The 24,212-nt window shown below is 41.7% G+C and overlaps 2 protein-coding genes across 3 annotated transcripts in view; one reads left to right on the top strand and one right to left on the bottom strand.

Moving 5' to 3' along the window:
• Positions 1-1,996: 1,996 nt before the first annotated feature.
• LOC115154033 (GTP-binding protein SAR1a) lies at positions 1,997-11,282 on the bottom strand. Its single transcript, XM_029699812.1, has 7 exons — positions 11,124-11,282; positions 6,261-6,336; positions 5,343-5,462; positions 5,083-5,148; positions 4,869-4,972; positions 3,932-4,063; positions 1,997-3,592 (listed from the first exon to the last, which is right to left on the bottom strand). The coding sequence occupies exons 2-7, from the start codon at positions 6,316-6,318 to the stop codon at positions 3,476-3,478; spliced, it is 597 nt and encodes a 198-aa protein (XP_029555672.1). The 5' UTR covers positions 6,319-6,336; positions 11,124-11,282; the 3' UTR covers positions 1,997-3,475.
• Positions 11,283-11,764: 482 nt separating this feature from the next.
• The window catches only part of LOC115154032 (protein transport protein Sec24A), a 29,571-nt gene continuing 17,123 nt past the window's right edge, over positions 11,765-24,212 (top strand). The window contains exons 1-7 of one of the 2 annotated variants that reach the window (XM_029699810.1): positions 11,765-12,163; positions 16,498-17,064; positions 22,240-22,407; positions 22,717-22,794; positions 23,301-23,375; positions 23,503-23,648; positions 23,945-24,126. In XM_029699810.1, the coding sequence (XP_029555670.1) occupies positions 12,106-12,163; positions 16,498-17,064; positions 22,240-22,407; positions 22,717-22,794; positions 23,301-23,375; positions 23,503-23,648; positions 23,945-24,126 (1,274 nt within the window). In that variant the 5' untranslated portion in view covers positions 11,765-12,105. The remainder of the gene's footprint in view (positions 12,164-16,497; positions 17,065-22,239; positions 22,408-22,716; positions 22,795-23,300; positions 23,376-23,502; positions 23,649-23,944; positions 24,127-24,212) is intronic. The other variant, XM_029699811.1, reaches the window with a different exon arrangement.

Raw genomic sequence — 24,212 nt, forward strand, 5'->3', positions numbered from 1 at the left:
CCCTCAGGAAACCATCGCCACCTCATCAGGAGCATGCCCAGGCGTTGTAGGGAGGTCATACAGGCACGTGGAGGCCACACACACTACTGAGCCTCATTTTGACTTGTTTTAAGGACATTACATCAAAGTTGGATCAGCCTGTAGTGTGGTTTTCCACTTTAATTTTGAGTGTGACTCCAAATCCAGACCTCCATGGGTTGATAAATTGGATTTCCATTGATTATTTTTGTGTGATTTTGTTGTCAGTACATTCAACTATGTAAAGAAAAAAGTATTTAATAATATTATTTCATTCATTCAGATCTAGGATGTGTTATTTTAGTGTTCCCTTTATTTTTTTGAGCAGTGTACATAATAATATATGAATGAACGCTGGCCGAACGGCATAGGCAAGATGAAGTAGAAGGTATAGAGTACAGTATATACATATGAGATGAGTAACGTAGGGTATGTAAACATTATATAAAGTGGCATTGTTTAAAGTGGCTAGTGATACATTTATTACATAGATTTTTCCATTATTAAAGTGGCTAGAGTTGAGTCAATATGTTGGCAGCAGCCACTCAATGTTAGTGATGGCTGTTTAACAGTCTGATGACCTTGAGATCTAAGCTGTTTTTGAGTCTCTCAGTCCTAGTTTTGATGCACCTGTACTGACCTCGCCTTCTGGATGATAGCGGGGTGAACAGGCAGTGGCTCGGGTGGTTGTTGTCCTTGATGATCTTTTTGGCCTTCCTGTGCTGTCACTATACGCGTCACAACAGTCACACTACTCTCTGCAGCAGAACAGACAACATGGCAGACTCACAGGAGTAGGTAGGAATACTTTTGGTCTTTGTATAATGAATAATTACAGATTTTCAATATGGAGGAAAGACCACCAGGGTGCCCCTGAAGGAGAGCCAGATGTTGGAAGACCTCCATCCCCCTGGACTCCAGACTGGTCAACCCTGTGAGGCGGTGGTGGTGCCCACTGTGAGTTCAACTGTGGAGGTGGCAGAACCGAGGTGACCAGAAAAGCCAGAGGCGCTGTGGGAAGTGTGGCCACATGCTCCTGGCAGTATTCCTGGCTGTTTTCTCACGTCATAGCAGTGGGAGTGGGCATGGTTGACACTGTTAAAGGGGACTGTGGTAAGCTGGATGAGGACACATACTCAATTGATTCATTTGTTTGAAAAGAAAATGGAAATCACTGTCAACTGTTTATGTTTAAAGAGACCGATGGGACTATTCACAAGAGACAGTAGCATAGCGAGAGAGAAGCTTAATCAGCCAAGTCTAAAGAAATCATGTTTAAAAACATTTACATTTGTACTTAAACTGTTTGATACTGTATTTGATAATTGCATCACTAAAGAAGCAAAGTTTACCTATCAAATGTATTGTTTATTGACTACCTGTCTGAAATGTAATTTAAAGGCTACCATTAGTACAAAATTAATCTGTTTTCTGCCTTATCAGCTACGCCCTCTAGTGGACTAATGTTGCAACACATCGGCATGACCATACACTTCTAATGCACTGCTAACTGTGGTGTCCACACCACTCCGCAAATACAGGTCAAATCATATTGCCCTACACTCGTCAGTCAACAGTTCCCCAGGGAAAACAACCAAATGATCTAAACCACCTTGTGTCCCCCAAATGGAAACCTATTCCCTATTTAGTACACTACTTTTGACCAGGTCCCACAGGACTCTGTTCAAAAGTATTGCACTATATTTTTTTTATATTTTACCTTAATTTAACTAGGCAGTTAAATTAACTAGTCAGTTAAATTAACTAGTCAGTCAACTAGTCAGTTAAGAACAAATTCAACAAACTGTAGGGAATATGGTGCCATTTGGGACAGATCTATTGTCAGTAGAAAGTAAAACATGTTCCTGGTCTATTGGTATACCTTGATAAGAGTCCATCAGAGCAGAAAAGTAGTGTAATTTCTTGCCAAGTCAACCGACTGAGCCACACCAAAATAATGGTCGGTCACAGACCACTGTTCATTCGGTTATTCATTGCAAATGTTTATTACAATTTATGATGCAAACATTAAGTCTCTCCCTTATCTGAACAGTTCATGGAATATGAGGAAATGAAAACACCAAGGGGCAGAACAGGGAAAAAAACGACAGGTTTTGAGATAAGCACTCAATTCCTTACATTGTAATTTGGCATTTGCTCCCTCTTGTTGTACTTCTGTATATGGTCAATAAAAAACAAAGAACAAGGCATGCATAATAGTTTTATAATGCACATTGATCAAGGAAACCGCTTATTAAAAAATCCCATATGGTCCCTTTCCGCTAGGTTTTCACTCGTGGACTATTCCTCATATCTAACTTGGACACTATATTCATCCTGTTCTGGGTCAGTTTCCCAAAAGGATGTTATGTTTCTAAGGTGAACCCGGGCCCAGCTCTGTTTGGGGGAACTCATCTGGCTTTCTAACATTGACAACTACTGAGATGTTATATAGCGCCAACCACTTCTTACTGCATGTTATCATCAAGCTATTTTCAAATCATTTCATTCACAGTTAAATATCTTCCTGATCTTGTCTGCTAGCTAACAATTTGAACCTCGAACCCCAGAGAGATGGTTATATAGCCAATATTATTCCTTTTCATTCTTCCAAATTAAAAAGTCCCCTCCCATTGTCGTATATGGTCCTTTCTATCTTACCCCAGCGTGTCGACCCCCAGAGTTCCATGCTGCCTACAACCCATTGGCCTACCTACACTCCAGTCTTGGAGCATGGGACTAGTCCGTGTCCATAGACAACACATTGCTGTTTGGAAATGGAAGGTTCATTTAATGGAACCTTAAATGCCAATACAAGTGACAAACTTAAGAAATGTAACTATTTCCAATACATTAATGTAGATCAATGCAGGGCTCGGTTTATTATAAGACAATGACACAGCCAGAGAGACTGAAGGGTTTTCTTTAAGGTGAGTGCTGCTGTCTACGTGGCCACACTTCTTACTATGTAAAAAATATAGGATGAAGAAAAGACATGAATGAAACATGATTAAACACGAGCGATGTCTGTACGTTGCCTTTCCTGTTAAAAAAGTGTATAGCGATGTGTACAACTACTCAGCTGTCTCACTGCTCAAAATGGGTTGGCAGATTAGATTACCATTAGATTCATTTACAGATTTACAATTATATACTGCATTTGTCACACCAACAGATGTCATGGGGAGGCGAATAGATGGAAACAAAATAGAAAAGATTAATCTGTTTTGAAATTTTTTAACACTTCTGCAGAACCAATGCTATGTTAATTCTCTTGGGAAAAAAGAGAAAAGTGTAACCCAAAAAAGTGTTCTGGAGACCAAATAAAGTCTATTGGGTTCAAGTTGTACTGTTTTTTTCTGGTGGTGGAGGCAGACTTTATAAACCAAACATGGGACTGAGTGTGGTGGCGGTAGAAGTGGGGTGTCTCCCTGTAGCGCCTCCTGGTGTCGGGGCTCTAATCAATGTACTGGGAGAGCCAGCGGAAGCCCTCGCCGTAGCCCTGCCTCTTCAGCACGCTGCACATGAACACCTCCAGTGGTCTTGTGTTCAGCTCCTTCATGGGAATGTTGCCCTGAAGACCAGACAAACATTGTCAGGGAACCACATCATTAAAATGTATGGTTATTCTAAGCTTTCTGTTGTAAAAACCTTAACTACATCATAGAGGTGGCCTTTCAACAGGATATTGCTTTGGTTTATGGTTGTACCAGGAGCTGACAGGGTGAAACTGTAGGCCCTAGTTATAGCCATGTCTTGTCCCTATGAGCACAAACCCTGAATGGATGAGGGTTTGTATAATTATAAAAACAGTAGCACTGTTATTTGTTGTACAGTTCAGTAGTTCTACTGGGAGAAGAGTGGGTGGCACAGTAGTATCAGGAGGTGTGTGTTCGTGCAGGGATCTCCTTACCTTGCCTGTTGTCTGGCCATATAATCCAAACATCTCACGCAGTTTCTCCTCACTGACGGCTTCCGTTTTGTCAATCTTGTTGCCGAGGACCAGGATAGGCACGTTTCCAATGGTCTCATCTGTCATTAGAGCCTGTGTGGACCACAGGACGGAAATGTCTGGTTAGTTATCACAATAGTCCACACTAAACATGTCATGATCTTCGACATTATCTACCCGTGAAAAAGCAAGGCATGCCTTCATTGCAATTGACAAATTGTATTTTATATGTACTTTTTACCCCTTTTTTCTCCCCTATTTTGTGATGTCCAATTGGTAGTTATAGTCTTGTTCCATCGCTGCAACTCCTGGTCGGACTCGGGAGAGGCGAAGGTCGAGAGCCATGCTTCCTCTGAAACACAACCCTGCCAAGCCGCACTGCTTCTTGACACACTGCTCGCTTAACCCGGAAGCCAGACGCACCAATGTGTCGGATGAAACACTGTACAACAGGCGACTGAAGTCAGCTTGCAACTCGTTAGAGCGCGATGGGACAAGGAAATCCGGCCGGCCAAACCCTCCCCTAACCTGGACGACGCTGGGCCAATTGTGCGCCGCATCATTGGTCTCCTGGTCACGGCCGGTTGTAACACAGCCTGGGATCGAACCCGGGGCTGTAGCGATGCAGTGCCTTAGACCGCTGCGCCACTCGGGAGGCCCCTCAACTGACTAACTTTTAGCAGATATCATGAGCCATCATGTGACTTTATGAATGATAAAGAAAGCATTCTTTCACCAAGCATATAAAGAAATCAGTATGAAACAAATGAACTGCTTATGAAAAGGCCATCTGTTTTGATAGAACATCTTTGGCATGGTTTAAGTTAAAATGTGATCGTTTTCAGTCCCATCCATCTTATGAGGTTTTCCAATGTGGTTGTAAATCAATGACACTCACATCAAGTTCTGTTTTGGACTCTGACAATCTCGGGTAGTCTATGCAATCCACAAGGAAGACGATGCCGTTGATGGCGGGGAGGTAGTTTTTCCACACTCTGCGAGCTGTGTGAACACACACACAAAATAAGACAAATTAGTGAAGTTTTTCTGGGATCCACAAATGAACAAATCAATTCTCTCTCTCACACACAAGGGCAGTCGGGCACACATACCTTGTGCATGGCCTCCAAGGTCAAAGGTGGTGAAGGTCATGCCAGCGATCGTCAGTTCTTCCGAGGCTGGTGGGTAAAATGGGTCATGTTTACATTGGGAAACTACTACACAAGCTCAGTCAATTGAGTAACCATCAAATAGCGCTGCCTTTTATGAACAGAGAGGATGATCCATACTTCACTTGACTGTCAAACTATTAGACCTGTTCAGAAAATGGATTGAAAAATGATAAAAACGTGACTAGAAAAGATCTACTCACTTGGATGTAAAGTTGGCACATGCTGTCCCAATCTGTCATCTTTGAGCATGTGCAGTAGCGTCGTCTTGCCAGCATTGTCCAGTCCAAGAAATACTAGCTTGCCCGATTTCTTGTACAGTCCTAAAATGTAATTTAAATGTGTTTCTGAAAATGTTTTGTACATTGAAAACAAAGAAGCTGTGACTTTATCACCTTGCCCTGTTGTCTTTCCTTTGCCTAACAATGTATTCACAATTAAACCAAATCTTTGGAAAGTCTAAGAAATACATCTTCTCACCAACAAAAGAAGTCAAACTTGAAAGTATCAAGTTAAAACAGGTATGCATGAAATAGTGAACAATACTTTTTATCTGAGATTCAAATTACACTGCTGATCTGCACTACCACACACAAACATTATACCTAGAGCCCTGGATGAATGCCTGTCTTTTCTGAGTCAGCTCTGAGGCCTCGTCGTCATCATTACGCAACACCAAGTGAACCTCAGCAGTACCTGTTTAACAAGGTCAGCAGGAGTGCCACCACACCTCTCTGAGATGAGAGATAGCTAGTGTCCCAGAAACTAGAGAGGCACTAGAGGGAGGCTAAAGGGAGCGGTAGCAGCAGCCTGAAGTGAGCTTGTTTGTGTTTCACTGTAGCTAGGCAGTGGGCACATGTTGTAAAACAACACATAGGCCTGGTCCCACACTACTCAAATCACCAGCTACCATGTTCAACCACAAGAGGGACAACATGGATTTCTAGGAACGACAGACAGCACAGCACCACACTTGTTGTCAGTCTTTACAACAAGTGGTAATTAGGAAATAAGAAAAATAAAAGTTATCAGAACTGAGTAGCTTGAGATTCAGCTTCCTATTCAAGCCATTCAGAGGACAGTATTGAAAGTGGAAAAGGTGATGTTTACATGGTACTTACCTAAAAACTGCAGTACACTACTGAAACCACTATAAATCCAATCAAATATGAAGGACATATCCGGAGCTGGTGAATCCTGTAAGAAAGCAAGAACAGAAGTGATGAACAGGCATGCAAGTACAGCACATGGCAAAACGGTTGACTGATTACTTGGCTCTGTAAACTTCCTTTGACACATGCGCAAAAAACATTAGGCCTAATAGAAGCTGTTTCCTAAATCTCAAAGAAGGAGACATTGTAAATCAGCCACAAAGACAGGGATCCTGAGTGGCGCAGCGGTCTAAGGCACTGCATCACAGTGCAAGAGGCGTCACTCCAGACCCGGGTTCGATCCTGAGCTGTATCACAACCAACCGTGATAGGGAGTCCCATAGGGCGTGCCGTTCGGGTTAGGGGAGGGTTTGGTCGTGTAGCCCGTGATTGTAAATAAGAATTTGTTCTTAACTGACTTGCCTAGTTAAATAAAAGGTTCCATTTTAAAAAATCTATTAAAAAATCCAACAGTGAAGTATATTACTTATTTATCCCCGGATTCCAAAACTGTTGATGATCATCAATCTATATTACAAGTCTAAGAGTTGGCTACTTCAACCAGCAGAAGTATCAGTGACACAGGCAAAGTAACAAGACACGATTAGGATAGTATATTTGACTTTCCAAAGATAAACTAACAACAATTAACCAAGCGTCTACAACCTAGAAGACATTACAATCCCTGCTATCAGAGTTCAGCCTGAAGAACATGGTACATGATGCACAGTTGCAAGGAGAGGCCCTCCTATCTGAAGGAGTTAGCCACACGTGATAAGAACCATGACAATAATTGGCTCCCCTCAGGAAGTATCATCTTGTTCCAGTCGGATTAATTGGACAGAAGTACATGCAGTTCAGACCAATCTTCACACTGTCTCTTTCCTAACAACCAAGATGTGTGTTCCTGAACATAGCCTTAACAACACTGACTCAGAGCCTGCTGAAGTGGACCATGGGTCTTAGAAATGGATAATCCCAAACCCCACCAGATTTTGTTTGCCAAACTTTATCTTATTGTACTTTCCATGACAAAAGAACAAAGATTTCTGCATAGCGCATCCTTAAAAACTGTTTGACTAAACAAACCAATGACCATCTAAAAGTCCTCTAAAAATAAGTTTGCATGCAGCTTTCTGTACAACTCAAAATAAACTGCAATTCACACTCAAAAGGTCAGTTACCCTTGAATATCTTATTCCCTTTCCTATTTTTTACTGCAACAAATGAAACGTGCTCTAACGTCTATACATAAATGCTTCCTTCAGTGAGCACCGAGCAGGAGAAAATATATTTTCTCTGAAAAAAAAAAAAAAAAAGACACGTGGCTGGCTGAGGTGGCTACTTTCCACCACAATTCCACGACACCAAGACTTTTGTCTCAACACTCAGACTCAACTCTCTCCCTGGCTAGTGTGGCACCACAATGTGCCAGGCAGGCTGGCCAACCTGTGGCTCTAGTTACACAACATGCAAACAGCTCCAGGGCTAAAGTATAAGGGAGCTAAAGGTCAAGACCATGCAAATACAGCTGAACCCGGCTACACGTCAGCAGGAGCTCTCCCCCTGGCTGGCTCCCAGAGCGTGACGTGATCCAGTAGAAGATGCTGGTCTAACAGTGTAGCCAGCAGATATAGGCTAGTGGAGATGTATCATCTAGCTATCAAAGCAAGATAGCAGAGCCCTACTCTGAACACTTACTTTGATTACTTTAAGCTGGCGACCATACCAATCTGATTTTAAATGACTACAGTAATCACCCTGCATAGAGATACAATATATTTAGTATTCTATTGTGTTTTAAAAAGCTGGAATCCTTAAGTCCTACTATTTCTCCTCAAGCAAGGGGTGAGGCCGATGACAAAGGACACCATCAAGCCAACTCCTTGAAAGGCATACTTCAACCTATTTATATGTACATTACTGTATTTATACATGGGATATTGTTTTTCAACAGGAAAAGTTACAAAATAGCTGGAGTGTACCTTTAATGGTGAAACAGCCATATCTGTTTGCAATATTAAAACAAAGAAGTTGCAAACAATGAACAAACACTGTTTTATCACCCTTGGACATCATTGCACGAGCGATAGGTGAGCCCAATATGTATTTCAAAATGTTTTTGCCATGCTGCGCGGCATTCATCAGCATGAGGGGGGGTCTATGCTGACAAATGGAATTGTTTTAAAATGATCATACCATGGATCACTTAGCTATTTGATTTAGAATTTTAGGACCCCTTTAGGTATCCCCCACAAAAAAATATATAAAATATTGAATTTGGCCTTTACTACTATAGCCCATAGAAATGCATTGAATAACACATTCATAAATAGCAAAAAAGACAGTAGAAAATGTTTTATCATAAGGAATAAGGTTTTGAAGTGTTTTCCTATATCTAGGAGATATAAGAAAGCTCATGAAGTAAATAAATATATATGACAGATATTTAACCCATTTTTTGGGGTAGGTACAAAACGACTTTTATTTATTTCACCTTTATTTAACCAGGTAGGTCAATTGAGAACAAGTTCTCATTTACAACTGTGACCTGGCCAAGATAAAGCAAAGCAGTGCGACACAAACAACAACACAGAGTTACACATGGAATAAACAAACATACAGTCAATAACACAATAGGAAAAAAATCTATATACAGTGTGTGCAAATGAGGTAAGATTAGGAAGGAAAGGCAATAAATAGGCCGTAGTGTCGAAATAATTACAATTTAGCAATTAGACACTGGAGTGATAGATGTGCAAAAGATGAATGTGCAAGTAGAGATACTGGGGTGCAAAGGAGCAAAAAAATAAAAATAGCGAAAATCCCGTAATAAGCATTTATTTGACTGATTTAGTTATTTATATTAGCCAGCAAAATAGTGTCCAACTAATGCAAGAATTCACCAACTACCTCCCATTCACCATCTACACCCCCATACATTTTTTACCTAGTACCGGTTACCATCAGACGATTCCTGTGACACTCACAGAGCAAAACGGAGAACACCATCATATTCGCGAGAACCTCCCCTTTCAACAGTGGGGTCACATTAGTCTGCCCAAACGGTTCAGATGCTACAAACAGAGGTTGGCACCTCGGCGGTACCAACTTCAGCCGAGTCCAAACCGGGGCCAAACCGTTCGGACGCTACAGACGTTTTCATGAGAAGACAGATTGTCGGGATGTCTCATGGTCTGACAGCTGTATCTCAGCCACCTAACACTGCAAATGTGGAAAGCCACCATAGGCAGAAGCGGTGGATCTCTAGCTTAATCTGGCAGATTTTGATGGGATTTTTTTACATCAATAGAGTCTAGGGGGTTAAATAATGTTCTACTTAATTATTTGAATTCCTCTGAACATCACAGTCCTTTATGTCATTGATCAATATAAGCCCAACAATAATATTTTGCATACAGCATGTAGCATCAAAATATACACATATATAGGAAAGTAGCAGTGCACATGTGCAAAATATTGTAAGATATTTAAATATTAAGGTCGGAGGGCAGTGAGGTTTACTTAAGGATTACAGATAAAATATACTTCCAGTAGGATACCAGGGGTGTATTCACTAGGTACCAAACACAACCTACCTGAATTTGTCCAATAGAAAACAATTTTTGTTTCAAAACGTTCTGTTTGTAACCGTTTTCTACAGTTTGGACTAATGATTCCACCCCCGGCTCCCAGACAGATCTAAATGCCAGCCCAGCTGGCTCATGTTCTCACCTTGTTGCTAGAGCCTCTCAAATTGAAGGATTTGAATTAAAAGGAAGCAAACTACAGGATCTGACAGCTCGCTATAATTTACATACACTGATCAATCAAGTCACAGTTTTCAGCTCAAAGTTTTCTAGACCTAGTAGAATTTGAGGTGAGAGCAGATAGATAACAAATAGCTGCTATAAATGGGGGAAAGGTAATGTTACTGGGATTAAATTCAGCGTAGTCCGTATCAAACTAATCTGAAACATTTAACATTGGCAGGAATTGGAAGACAAAGAACAGTCACATAGTGGAAAATCCGGTAATAAACATTTATTTGACTGATTTAGTTATTTATATTAGCGAGCAGAAGTGTCCAACTAATGCAAGAATCCACCAACTCACATACACATTCAAACAAATGTGGATTATGTCTCCGACACCTATCGATTTTGATTTCTTTGACTACAAATAAAAACAATTTGAGCTCGAAATGGTGGCTGTCCGTAAAATTTCATTTTAATTTACGATGCAAAATCGATATGATTAATAATATAGTTATGACGACTATATCCAGCTGGCTAACTAACGTTTGATAGCCAAGCTAGCTAAAGGATAGCGAGCTGTGAGTCACAAATTGTACCTTTAGCTGGCAGCGAGAATCGGTTTGTTGTTCACATTTATTGTAGCTTGTTAACTAAGATTAAAATCTAGCTACAGTAGCGTTGACATAGCTAATGGCAATTTACGTGTGTAACTAAGTTAGTGCATCTGAATTCATAAATACGTGTCATTTTCAGAGATAACTATAGTAGTATCGAGTTAATTGCAAACATAAGGAAGCGCTGGGTGTATTGACAGTAAAGCTGTTTGTTACAGCTAGAGAACATCTCAATATAAAAATGCAAATACAAATGGGCCTACTTTAAGGTTACCACATTACGCGTCAAAGTAACTTGAAACTGTTAATTAGCTACCGTCAGCAATTTGATTGAGGGTTCCTGACCGACTAACTAACGTTAGCGTATACCGTTAGCTAGCTATCCGCGCTAGCCTTAATGCCGAAGGTTAAAATACACTTTCGCAAACCCCATATTTGAAATAAGTAATGCTTACACTTACCCGTTATCTAAGTGCAGATCAATTGACTAAATATGTTTGCTCTTAAAATCATGAAAATCTGCTTTATGGTCAAATGAGAGCACCCAATTCACGTCTTCCTCTCCACCTTCGTGTTATGTTACAGAGCCACGACACAGCAATGCAATCTGTGTCCAATAACTCCCCAGGCCCAGGCATTGCCGCTTCCTGTTTATGTTTCACAATCATCTTTCCGGTAGGGGAACAAAAATGTGAACCATATTCTAGCACTCCTGTAATCTAAACGTGTTAACACAGAACACATTTGATTTAAATAATAATATTCATCCTGCAATGTTATTTGATAACGAGGCAGTTTGGTATGTCTATATTTCTGATCTGAACATGTTTCTACTTCCAGTCCATAGTCTTCAACTCCAGTAAATAAATCACCCTGGAGAAACGAATTAATTAAAAAGTTAACCATCAATCTGGTTTTATATAAACTACTTGTATTTGTAATAGACAGTCTGTCACCGTGTATTTAATCGATCCTACATGTTTTTACTGAAACATCAGAGGAAGCGAAGACAGTACAACATTGCGAGTGTTTCCAGTACTGTAGAAATCACCCTATGCACAGGAAGTGCCACGTGTACCAACTGCGCATGCTTGAGGAGGTTTTACGTTCTTCGTGCTGGGTGGGGAATCCCAACTTCCTGTGCAAGAAGAGAGAAGCAACACAGATATTACGGAAAGGAGAGTCTCACACGATTTTATTGACAAGGCCTACACCCGTAGATGGACGGGGAACGGTCCTAACCATGGTCTGTGATAGCTAACGAGTCGGACAATTAACTTTTTTTTTTTTTTTACCTGAAAGCCTGTGATAAAGACGCTCCGTTAAACAAACAGATCCCATTGCTAGCTAAACAGCTAACGTAGCTGGTTAGCTAAGTAAGACGCAGCTAACTATTCGCCAACGAAGCTTTTAAATTTGATTACGGTCGGTGTCTATTTCAAGATGTCCAGTACGGGGTTCAACTCTCAGAATGGGCCAGGAGGACAGCCATACGCAAACGGTGAGCAATTTCGCACTAATGTTAGCTAGCTAACGTTACCTTCTCACAACTGTTTAGTAACTAGCGCGTTAACAAGATAGGCTTTTACTTTATCCTAATCTGATTTGGCTGGTTAGCAAGCTGGCTAGCTAACTACATTAGCTTGCTGCCTTGCTAATAATGCTAACCTAAAAGATGGCTAATGTTAGTGGTGGGCTAACTTACTCTTATCAAGACTATAGTTTTAAAAAAAACATTGTTCATGTTAGTTAAGTTAGCAATTTGGATATAAGAGATCGCTTTGATTGCCCACTACGTAACTTTTAGCTAGCTAGGATAATCTGTTTTAGCTAGAGTCGTTGACAAATTTACTCACGTATCTAGCTATCTAAACTTAGTTATAGCTGCAATTTGTGTCAGTCTCTAGTCTAACTGATCATTAACGTTAGCTAGCTACTAGTGCTACCTTGAATGACGTTAGTCATAACTCAATTGAAGATCAAGTTCAGGGGAGAGACTGATAGTTTGGGTCATGATGATGCTACAAGTTGTCAGTTGAGTTTGCCAATTTGCTACTGTAGTTAGCTATAACTAGTTGACTCGTACGTGGAACTTAGATTTGGGTAATTGACCAAAACGATTAGCTATATCATTTGAGTCTTGTAATTTGATTGATACCCTGTCGACTGATAAACTGTCATCCTCTAGTTGTCTTATAGGGGTTTAGTCTTTGTTTAGGGCTAAACTTTCCTCTCATTTGTTGAGGTTCTTTGGGTAAGGGTCGTGTGACTGTTTGTTGCGTACTGCGTTGCCTTTCCCGAATCACTTGGCTGGTGTCACATAAAATGTAAAATTATAGTTATAGTCGTATTATGCTTTGCAACATCTACTCAGAAGTGAATGACGTACCACACCGCTTTTTTGTGCTCTACCTCTGTGTGTACATGTGGCACATTGGGACCATCCGTTTAAGTTGCATGACTTTTTTATTTTTTAAGTAAAGTAATATAAATATACTTTTTTTTGTCTGGCATTTCTCTCCCTGAATTTTATATATATATATATATATTACCAGTCAAAAGTTTGTACACACTTACTCATTCCAGAGGTTTTTATTTTTTTTACTACTTTCCACATTGTAGAATAATAGTGAAGACATCAAAACTATGCAATAACACATGGAATCATGTAGTAACCAAAAAGTGTTAAACAAATAAAAATATATTTGAAATTCATCAAAGTAGCCACTGTTTGCCTTGATGACAGCTTTGCCCACACTTGGCATTCTCTCAACCAGCTTTATGAGGTAGTCACCTGGAATGCATTTCAATTAACAGGTGTGCCTTGTTAAATTCATTTGTGGAATTTCTTTCCTCAATGTGTTTGAGCCAATCAGTTGTGTTGTGACAAGGTAGGGTTGGTATACAGAATATAGTCCTATTTGGTAAACTTCCAAGTCCATGTTATGGTAAGAACAGCTCAAATAAGCAAAGATAAACAGTCCATCATTACTTTAAGACATGAACGTTAGTCAATCTGGAACATTTCAAGAACTTTGAAAGTTTCTTCAAGTGCAGTCGCAAAAACCATCAAACGCTATGATGTAACTGGCTCTCAAGAGGACCACCACAGGAAAGGAAGACCCAGAGTTACCTTTGCTGCAGAGGATAAGTTCATTAGTTAACTGCAACTCAGATTGCAGCCCAAATAAATGCTTCACAGAGTTCAAGTAACAGACACAGTTCAACATCAACTGTTCAGAGGAGACTGCGTGAATCAGGCCTTCATGGTGGAATTGCTGCAAAGAAACCACTACTAAAAGACACCAATAAGAAGACGATACTTGCTTGGGCTAAGAAACACGAGCAATGGACATTAGACTGGTAGAAATCTGTCCTCTGGTCTGATGAGAACAAATTTGTGATTTTTGCTTCCAACCGCTGCATCTTTGTGAGACGAGGAGTAGGTAAGTGGATGATCTCTGCATGTGTGGTTCCCACCATGAAGGAGGTGGTGTGATGTGGAGGTGCTTTGTTGGTGACACTGTCAGTGATTTATTTAGGATTCAAGGCACACTTAACCAGCATGGCTACCACAGCATTCTGCAGCGATACACCATCCCATCTGGTTGGCGCTTAGTGGGACTATCATATATTTTTTCAACAGGACAATGACCCATCACACCTCCAGGCTGTGTAAGGGCTATTTGACCAAGAAGGAGAGTGATGGAGTGCTGCATCAGATGACCTGGCCTCCACAATCATCTGACCTCAACCCAATTTGAGATGTACCCAACAAGTGTTCAGCATATGTGGGAACTCCTTCAAGATGGTTGGAAAAGCATTCCAGGTGAAGCTGCTTGAGAGAATGCCAAAAGTGAGCAAAGCTGTCAAGGCAAAGGGTGGCTCCTTTGAAGAATATCAAATATAAGATATATTTTGATTTGTTTATCACTTTTTTGCTTACTACATTATTCCATATGTGTTATATCATAGCTTTCATGTCCTCACTATTCTACAATGTAAAAAATAATGTAGTACACACACAGTCAAAAAAAAGTTAAAATAGAGAAGAACCCTTGAATGAGTACGTGTGTATAAACTTTTGACTGTGTACAGTGTGATAACTGTTTCATATCAATAATCTCTGGAGGTAAAGTTAACCATCCAACTGGACTGAATTAAACACTAGCTGTCAAACTGTTATTTGTACAATACCAGTAGTACTCATTCTTTGTCTATAGATAACCAGAGATTGTTTCGATTAGAGCAGGACATGTTCTTTATGCTGTTGGGTTTGGCTATTGATGATTTATGATTAAACTCCCTAGTCTAGAGTTCATCTGTCCTTCATATTTTCCTTATCTCTGTATTAGAGGCAATAAAAAGTCTCTACTCCAATATAGGTTTTTGAACTCTGATCATTCTTGCCAAAGTGGATTTAATCTAGGGTGAATTCATCCTACTTAATTTACTTTAGGCCTAAGCAGTGCCCTTATCGAAACAATGGCATATTTTATCAGTGACCTGTTTGCTGTACAGTTGTACTAAGATTTTGTTTCCATGTTTGACTCTTATACTTGCCTCTGTAATTGGCGGAGCACGTGTACTCGGCCCAGGACAGGTTCACTGTGATTGGAGGGAAGCCTTCAACACAACCACTGTGGCCAGCCGGCAGCTTAATGTTGGCGATTTCACTGGCGCTGCCCGGAAAGGGATTATGGGTGTTCATCTTCACCATTGAGGAGTTGTTTTCTAATCCCACCTTCTCCACCTGTTTATCCTGGCTTGTAATGTAGCTCAAGACTTCTTGCACATGTAGCACGCTGTTGCCGCCAGTCAGTCATGACTATTTCATTATAGGAAACCCTGTTTCTACCTAACAATCTTCAAGGTTAGGAGGAGTATTTGATTTGAAAAGCTCTTTGTGTTTTTGTGTCTGGTATCATTTGTTCAGATCCTCTATTTACACTCACTGTCAGTACAGGAGTGGTGTCCAGGTGAGATTAGGCTATATCCTGTACCGTTACTGTGTTGAGAAATGTGATTGATGTGTCAGTCTGTCCACATATCGTTTGCCTTATTTTGGAGACTTTGTCTGTATTTTCATCCCAATTTACCTCACTGCTATTTAGTAATGGGGGGGGAAAATCAATAGTTACATATTGGGATATTATTTTTTGAAAATATATTTAAATCAATTATAACTATTATATAGTTTTGACAATATTGCAATATTATTTTGGGCAATTTTGATGTACCTGCACAAACTCCAGTATTTGTCCTTTTTATAGCATATTCTCCATCTTTTGAAATGGAGAGCCTATTTGTTTTCAGCACTTTTATTTCTGTGACTGATCTAAACTTGTTTTTTCATGGCTCTCTTGTCCCTCTGCATCAGACATATGGTGAGCATATTGTTTGGACATCGAAACGCAATGAAATCACAGTATCGAATCGCAATACATAGAATCGCAATACGTATCGGATTGGCAACTAAAGTATTGTGAAAATATTGTATTCGGGAGGTCCCTGGCCATTCCCAGCCCTATCGCATTTAGCCTGATGTTTTTGTTACTCTCAAAGTTATCTAGCCCAAATCCTTCTTCAGAGCCACGAACTGTTGTAGGACTAGTCAATCAATACTGCTAGGCAGTTCTACATCTAGTAATGAAACATTTTCTCATCTTTTTTATTAACTGGCAGGCAAATGAGGCAGTCGGCTATTACTCTTTAGACCTTCTTTGGAATGCAGACTATAGTCATGGGATATTCACATGGGATGTCAGTGTGTTGCTGTATTTTATGTCAAACTCTGGCCTGGAAACTTATCTCTGTCATGATCCTGTCTTCCAGGTCCTTTACAGAATCAAGTAGCGCTGCAGCCACCAGGAGCGGGTTACAACATGGCCCACCATCCTCCATACAACCCAATGCAAGCCAAGGGCCCCATGCCGCCTGGCCCTGGACTCTATAACTCTGGGCCCTACCAGCCCATCCCACCAGTCAGCTCTTACCAGGCCTCCCCAGGTCAGCCCATGTTAAACAGGCCTCCTATGGGACCTCCCCACCCCATGACCCCCCCTCAGTCCACCAGCCCTTGCCCAGGACCCAGGATGCCCCCAGCGCAGGCCACCCCTGCTCTACCTGTGTCTGCCAACAGCTACTACCAGCACCCCCCAGCCTGGCAGTATGGGGCCCTTCCACTGATGGGAGCTCCTCCACCAATGGGGGCGCCGCCTCCTATGGCCACGCCTCCCCTCGCGTTTGTGGATAATCACGTGACCTCCTCGCCTAGCTTGGCACCACCCCAGGCCTCCTCGGCGGGGTACAGCGCAGCTCCTCCTCCTGTCTACCACAACGCCATGCAACCCTCGGGTCATCCCTTGCCTCCTACCTCCCTCCACAGATACACCCAGCCAGGTAAAACACAGTGCAGAAGGGCTCTGTGATTAACACACTGTTACATATGCTACAGCAGTTTGACTTCCTACGATGAATAACACTTGGTTGAAAAACATTTAGGCATTATGATGTTATGACATTGACTGGTGGTTTGACTGTGTAGTGACACTTCATATCAGGATTAACAACAGTAACAGCAGGTCACTATGATGTCACAGGGAAGCACCAGAAGTGTTCTTAGCAAGCTGATGTTGGAAGTGGACATTGCCCCCTGCTGACACACACACACACACACAGATCCAATTGGCTGCACATATCTCCTTGGCAGACACTTTGAAAAGTTGTCCAGGGACCGATGGAGAGTTCCAGTAACCTCTGGTGATATACAAATCCATCACCAATATCAAAAACAGATTTTATTGCCGCATGCGCTGAATACCACAGGTGTAGACATTACCATGAAATTATTGATTACAAACCTTTACCAATGATGCAGTTAAGCAAATAAATAATACAAGTATTAATACAAGGAATAAAATTAACAAGAATGGAGCTATATACAGGGAGTATCAGATCAATGTGGAGCTATATACAGGGAGTATCAGATCAATGTGGAGCTATATACAGGGAGTATCAGATCAATGTGGAGCTATATACAGGGAGTATCAGATCAATGTGGAGCTATATACAGGGAGTATCAGATCAATGTGGAGCTATATACAGGGAGTATCAGATCAATGTGGAGCTATATACAGGGAGTATCAGATCAATGTGGAGCTATATACAGGGAGTACCAGATCAATGTGGAGCTATATACAGGGAGTACCAGATCAATGTGGAGCTATATACAGGGAGTACCAGATCAATGTGGAGCTATATACAGGGAGTACCAGATCAATGTGGAGCTATATACAGGGAGTATCAGATCAATGTGGAGCTATATACAGGAAGTACCAGATCAATGTGGAGCTATATACAGGGAGTACCAGATCAATGTGGAGCTATATACAGGGAGTACCAGATCAATGTGGAGCTATATACAGGGAGTACCAGATCAATGTGCAGAGGTACGAGGTATTTGAGGTAGATATGTACATGTAGGCAGGGTAAAGTGACTAGACATCAGGATTGATAATACACTGCTCAAAAAAATAAAGGGAACACTAAAATAACACATCCTAGATCTGAATGAATGAAATAATATTATTAAATACTTTTTTCTTTACATAGTTGAATGTACTGACAACAAAATCTCACACAAATAATCAATGGAAATCCAATTTATCAACCCATGGAGGTCTGGATTTGGAGTCACACTCAAAATTAAAGTGGAAAACCACACTACAGGCTGATCCAACTTTGATGTAATGTCCTTAAAACAAATAAAAATGAGGCTCAGTAGTGTGTGTGGCCTCCACGTGCCTGTATGACCTCCCTACAACGCCTGGGCATGCTCCTGATGAGGTGGCGGATGGTCTCCTGAGGGATCTCCTCCCAGACCTGGACTAAAGCATCCGCCAACTCCTGGACAGTCTGTGGTGCAACGTGGCGTTGGTGGATGGAGCGAGACATGAAGTCCCAGATGTGCTCAATTGGATTCAGGCCTGGGGAACGGGCGGGCCAGTCCATAGCATCAATGCCTTCCTCTTGCAGGAACTGCTGACACACTCCAGCCACATGAGGTCTAGCATTGTCTTGCATTAGGAGGAACCCAGGGCCAACCGCACCAGCATATGGTCTCACAAGGGGTCTGAGGATCTCATCTCGGTACCTAATGGCAGTCATGCTACCTCTGGCGAGCACATGGAGGGCTGTGCGCCCCCCCAAAGAAATGCCACCCCACACCATGACTGACCCACCGCCAAACCGGTCATGCTGGAGGATGTTGCAGGCAGCAGAACGTTCTCCACGGCGTCTCCAGACTCTGTCACGTCTGTCACGTGCTCAGTGTGAACCTGCTTTCATCTGTGAAGAGCACAGGGCGCCAGTGGCGAATTTGCCAATCTTGGTGTTCTCTGGCAAATGCCAAACGTCCTGCACGGTGTTGGGCTGTAAGCACAACCCCCACCTGTGGACGTCGGGCCCTCATACCACCCTCATGGAGTCTGTTTCTGACCGTTTGAGCAGACACATGCACATTTGTGGCCTGCTGGAGGTCATTTTGCAGGGCTCTGGCAGTGCTCCTCCTGCTCCTCCTTGCACAAAGGCAGAGGTAGCGGTCCTGCTGCTGCGTTGTTGACCTCCTACGGCCTCCTCCACGTCTCCTGATGTACTGGCCTGTCTCCTGGTAGCGCCTCCATGCTCTGGACACTACGCTGACAGACACAGCAAACCTTCTTGCCACAGCTCGCATTGATGTGCCATCCTGGATGAGCTGCACTACCTGAGCCACTTGTGTGGGTTGTAGACTCCGCCTCATGCTACCACTAGAGTGAAAGCACCGCCAGCATTCAAAAGTGACCAAAACATCAGCCAGGAAGCATAGGAACTGAGAAGTGGTCTGTGGTCACCACCTGCAGAACCACTCCTTTATTGGGGGTGTCTTGCTAATTTCCTATAATTTCCACCTGTTGTCTATTCCATTTGCACAACAGCATGTGACATTTATTGTCAATCAGTGTTGCTTCCTAAGTGGACAGTTTGATTTCACAGAAGTGTGATTGACTTGGAGTTACATTGTGTTGTTTAAGTGTTCCCTTTATTTCTTTGAGCAGTATAATAAGGTATTTGAGGTAGATATGTACATGTAGGCAGGGTAAAGTGACTAGGCATCAGGATGGATAATAAGGTATTTGAGGTAGATATGGACATGAAGGCAGGGTAAAGTGACTAGGCATTGTGGGAGTTAATGTAATGTAACTAGGGGCAGCTGATATGCTGAGCCACTAATGTAGACAATGAGCACATTGGCCGGATAGAGAGGTGGGGGCATGCAATACAATTGCCATCTCTGAGTAGGATGTCATGCCAAAGATTGCATTAGCTGAGAACATAGATACATTTGTGCCTTCTGATGTACCAATGTCAGGAGGAAGCAGGAGGAAGGATGGTGGCAAATTGACCAACATGTGAACCATATGCAATACATGTATTATTTGTTGTATGAGCTAGGGGGTAACCATTGTAATCCAAACCGGAACAGATGTGGGCGTTATCAGGCGTAAACAAGCAAGGAACTCGGGTTGGAAGATAATGGTGGCGGAAGAACTAAGGAGTCATTTCATTAACATATGGGATGTATCCGTATGTGTATAAAAGCAGAGCCGATGCTCAGGGAAGGGAGATGTTCCGCGGACCACCTCGGCTTTTTCTACTTTGTATTAAAGCCTATATTGAATTCATAAGTTCTTGTAAGAGTATTATATTCTTAAGACAATTTTCCACGACCGCATCAGGAGAGATGATAATAATAATAATAAGGTATTTGAGGTAGATATGTACATGTAGGCAGGGTAAAGTGACTAGGCATCAGGAGATGTAGTAGTAGTAGTAGTAGTAGTAATAATAATAATAGGACTAAGAACAGAGTAGCAGCAGGGAGTGTGTGCGCCTGTTCAGTAAATTTAGGTAATTTATACTGGAATAGCTGAAAATAAATATAAATTTATAGCATTCCTTTTTTATATCTGTGTCTGTTCATGAGTTTCTAATAGATAGAGAAAATAGCCTAATTAATGAAAAAAATATCTAATCAACAATGGCATTATTTTCAATTAACTCTGCAACTCTTCCAGCTATTGACTTATTTCATAACTGACAAGTTTGACGCCAAAACAAAGACAAATTAATACATACCAGTGCAAAAAAAAAAAAAAAATGAAATGTATGCATTCACTACTGTAAGTCGCTCTGGATAAGAGCATCTGCTAAATGACTAAAATGTAAATGTATAGTAAAATATGTCTGCCCTATATATATAGATAGATATATATAGATATATAAAATCATGCTGAAACCCTAATTTTAAACACCAATAGTATTCACTAAATTGAAAACCATCTTATTTAATTCTTTCATATATTTTTATGAGATGAGGCCACACAGAGAACCTGAGATAATTAGAGGTCTGTAAAAATCTGATCATTCTGATTTAGATTACATAAAATCCTTGAAATTCTGGTTTAAAAAATCTGGTAAAGTTTCTAGTAATATACCTTCCCTTTGCAAACCTGTGTGTGTGTGTGTGTGTGAGAGAGAGTGTCAGAGTGTGTGTGTGCATATATAGTCTTGTGAATGTGCGTAGAGGCAGTGCAAGATAGTCTGGGTAAGTATAATTCCCTGGGTTCAGAGAGACCGTTTAGTCACTTGCTCAGGACTCACCCACACCACTAGCGGTATTTATGGTGTGTGGCTGTTATGTGGTCAGAAGCCATCAGTGATTCATGAATGACGATCAAGGCCATTATCGCATTATGTAACAATGTGGTGTAAGAAATACCACGTTAGTCATCAAGGATGACTGATTTTGAGTAGGATTCACTCCAATTTGGCCAGTTGACTATTTTCATTCAAATTGATTTGTTACCTTGAGTTGGTGACTGAATATTTATTCACACTTACAATATCTGAATGACAGGTTTTTGCTGTTGGAAGAATGGTTCACTCTTGTCTGAAATGCCTCTGTCAGTGTAGTCTCTGTAGTTACTGGGGTTCATTGACATTAACTAGCTCTGGGTCACCAGCATCAGCTGTCGTGGGACTCGTCACCTCCAGTGTAGGGATATAATGTTACTCTCCTCAGAGGGGCCTATTTTCCTCTTATGCGCGATAGTCCCCATACCATATACGATGTACTCAATTTCTCTATGGCTAATTGGTCTTTTGACCAATCATATCACATCTTTTTCAGAGTCAAAAGACTTAGTGAAATGAAAATCAGAATTGGGCTGCCTGTGTAAATGCAGCCATAGGCTACATTGTCATGATATGCATCAGGTAGCATCATGATGCAGCCTATAGGTGCCAGTTTTATTGCCTTAGGTTAGGCCTATGTACAGGTTAGCCTCGACCAAGCCAGTGATGCATGGGCTGGCAGCACAATACTATGTAGGAGCCACTTCTGTAAATATATATTTGTTATGTTGACATTTTGGACAAGGTTTGTGTTGAGGGTTGTGATAGGATACTGTATAAGACATTTGAATATGTATGTCAAATGATCCTGAATGATGTGATGTTGTTGTGGTTGTCCAGGCTCTGCCCCTCCTCCAATGAACCCCGTGGCTCCTCCTCACACATACCATCCAGGGATGACAGCACCTTACGGCCACCCACCTACAGGACCCCCACCCTCGATGAGACCCACTCCACCCCCCATGGGCAATGCTACCCCTCCCCTTCCCTTTGGCCCCAAGACTGATGGTAAGGAAATATCAGTTCTGGGACCGTAGTCTTACAACATCATAGAGCAGGAGTACTGATCCATGTTCAGTTTTGTATTTTAAATCATAAGGAATAAGAGGGTAACCTGATCCTAGATCAGCACTCCTACTCTGAGACATTTTGTTTTTATCCTCTCATCTAACAATATGTTGGTAACCTCGGTCTTTGAAGCATCCACAGATATTTGTAGTTTATTTGTTTTAAATTGAAGTTATAGTGAGGGGGGAGTGTATCTCCAGCATTCACCCTTGGGGTCTCATTTCCTTCTCTTTCCTCCCACCATGACAGCTCAGTGTGGGAGTGATGCTAGTGATGATGCTGCCCACACTGAGTACGACAACCAGGAGAATGATATTGAGTGTCCAGGTGTGGTTTAGTCACTATCAGTGTTGTGGTATGTGTGTGTGGTCCCTGTGTAGTTTTGATGTCCTCTATTAAATTCTTAGCATGGTTTCTCAAAGGAAGAAAGGCCCAGAGAACTTCCATGGATCTTTCAGATATTCTGTGTTTACATTCAACACTTTCTAAGTCTGTGTCTTGGTTTTGGCCATTACATTTTAGTGACCTCATGGGTATCCGTTTTTTCATTAAATTGTGTCTTAATGTCTTTCATTGTGACTGAATTAGGTGCATTGAAGATGCAATTCCTACATTTCCTCTATCATGTGGCAATGAAACAAAGTGACCTGAAACATAAAACAAAAACATCTATGCTAATTACTAAGTTCTCCAAAAACATTTGGTCAACACTTTTTTCCCCCCAAAAACTAAACCTACAGATTGTGCCTTTTTTTTAAGTGCTTCCACAAAAGTAGTGGAATGTGTTTGTTTTTTTAATCCATCCTGACTCTGGAATGTTTGCTCTGTAACAGGACACATACCCACACCTGCTAATGGTACTCAAGTCCCCAACAGCTCTGATCACTTGGAGACAGCCCCTAAAATGGGTAAGTCCTCTACTACTCCATAGTTTAATCAGAAATGAGTGACTAATATTGCATTTTAGTCCCCTATATTTACTGCTAGCAACACTCAGAACTGACATGAGGCCTGTTTTGGTGCTTGTCCCTATAGCTGGCCCACCCCAGCAGCCAGCCCCCCCTGCTCGACACATGGGTCTGTCCTACCCCTCTCTACCCCCAGGGTACCAGAACACCTCCGCCTCCCCCATGCAGGCCCAGACGCAGCCTTACAGCCATGCGCCTCAGTCATACCAGCAGGTAAGACACCATACTGCTCTCTGCTTTCTCAAACCAAATCCAGGACTGACATACTAACAGTACAACGCTCAACTTTCTCTATTATATACAGAGCTTAGCACTTGTCTGATCACATGAACACTTAGACATTTTAAAATTAACTCTGAATGTTGAAATAGGACATGGATAGACTGTTCAAATATTGAAACTTACCAGTGTTGCATCCCAAATGGCACCCTATTCCATATAGTGCACTGCTTTTGACCAGACCTTTTGTTCATTGTACTCACCACTGTGCTGTTCTGTTTCCTCCCCAGCCGTCTGCAGGTCCAGCCCAGCTGAGCCCCTCCCTGGCTGGGTTGAGTCTGCAGTCCCAGACCCCTGAGACCCTGAGGGTGGTCAACCTGCTGCAGGAGAGGAACCTGCTCCCCCCGGGCCCCGTCACCCCTCCTACGCCTTGCCTGCCCCAGGACCTGCAGAAAATCAACTGTCACCCAGAGTGAGTGATAGTTTGTCTGGCACTGTTTTTCAACGTCAATCCCCACCACAATGTTGAATATTGTCAAAAGTGTTCATGTACTTTTA

Source organism: Salmo trutta, chromosome 19, assembly GCF_901001165.1.
Source record: "Salmo trutta chromosome 19, fSalTru1.1, whole genome shotgun sequence".
In the NCBI taxonomy this organism is placed as follows: Eukaryota; Metazoa; Chordata; class Actinopteri; order Salmoniformes; family Salmonidae; genus Salmo; species Salmo trutta.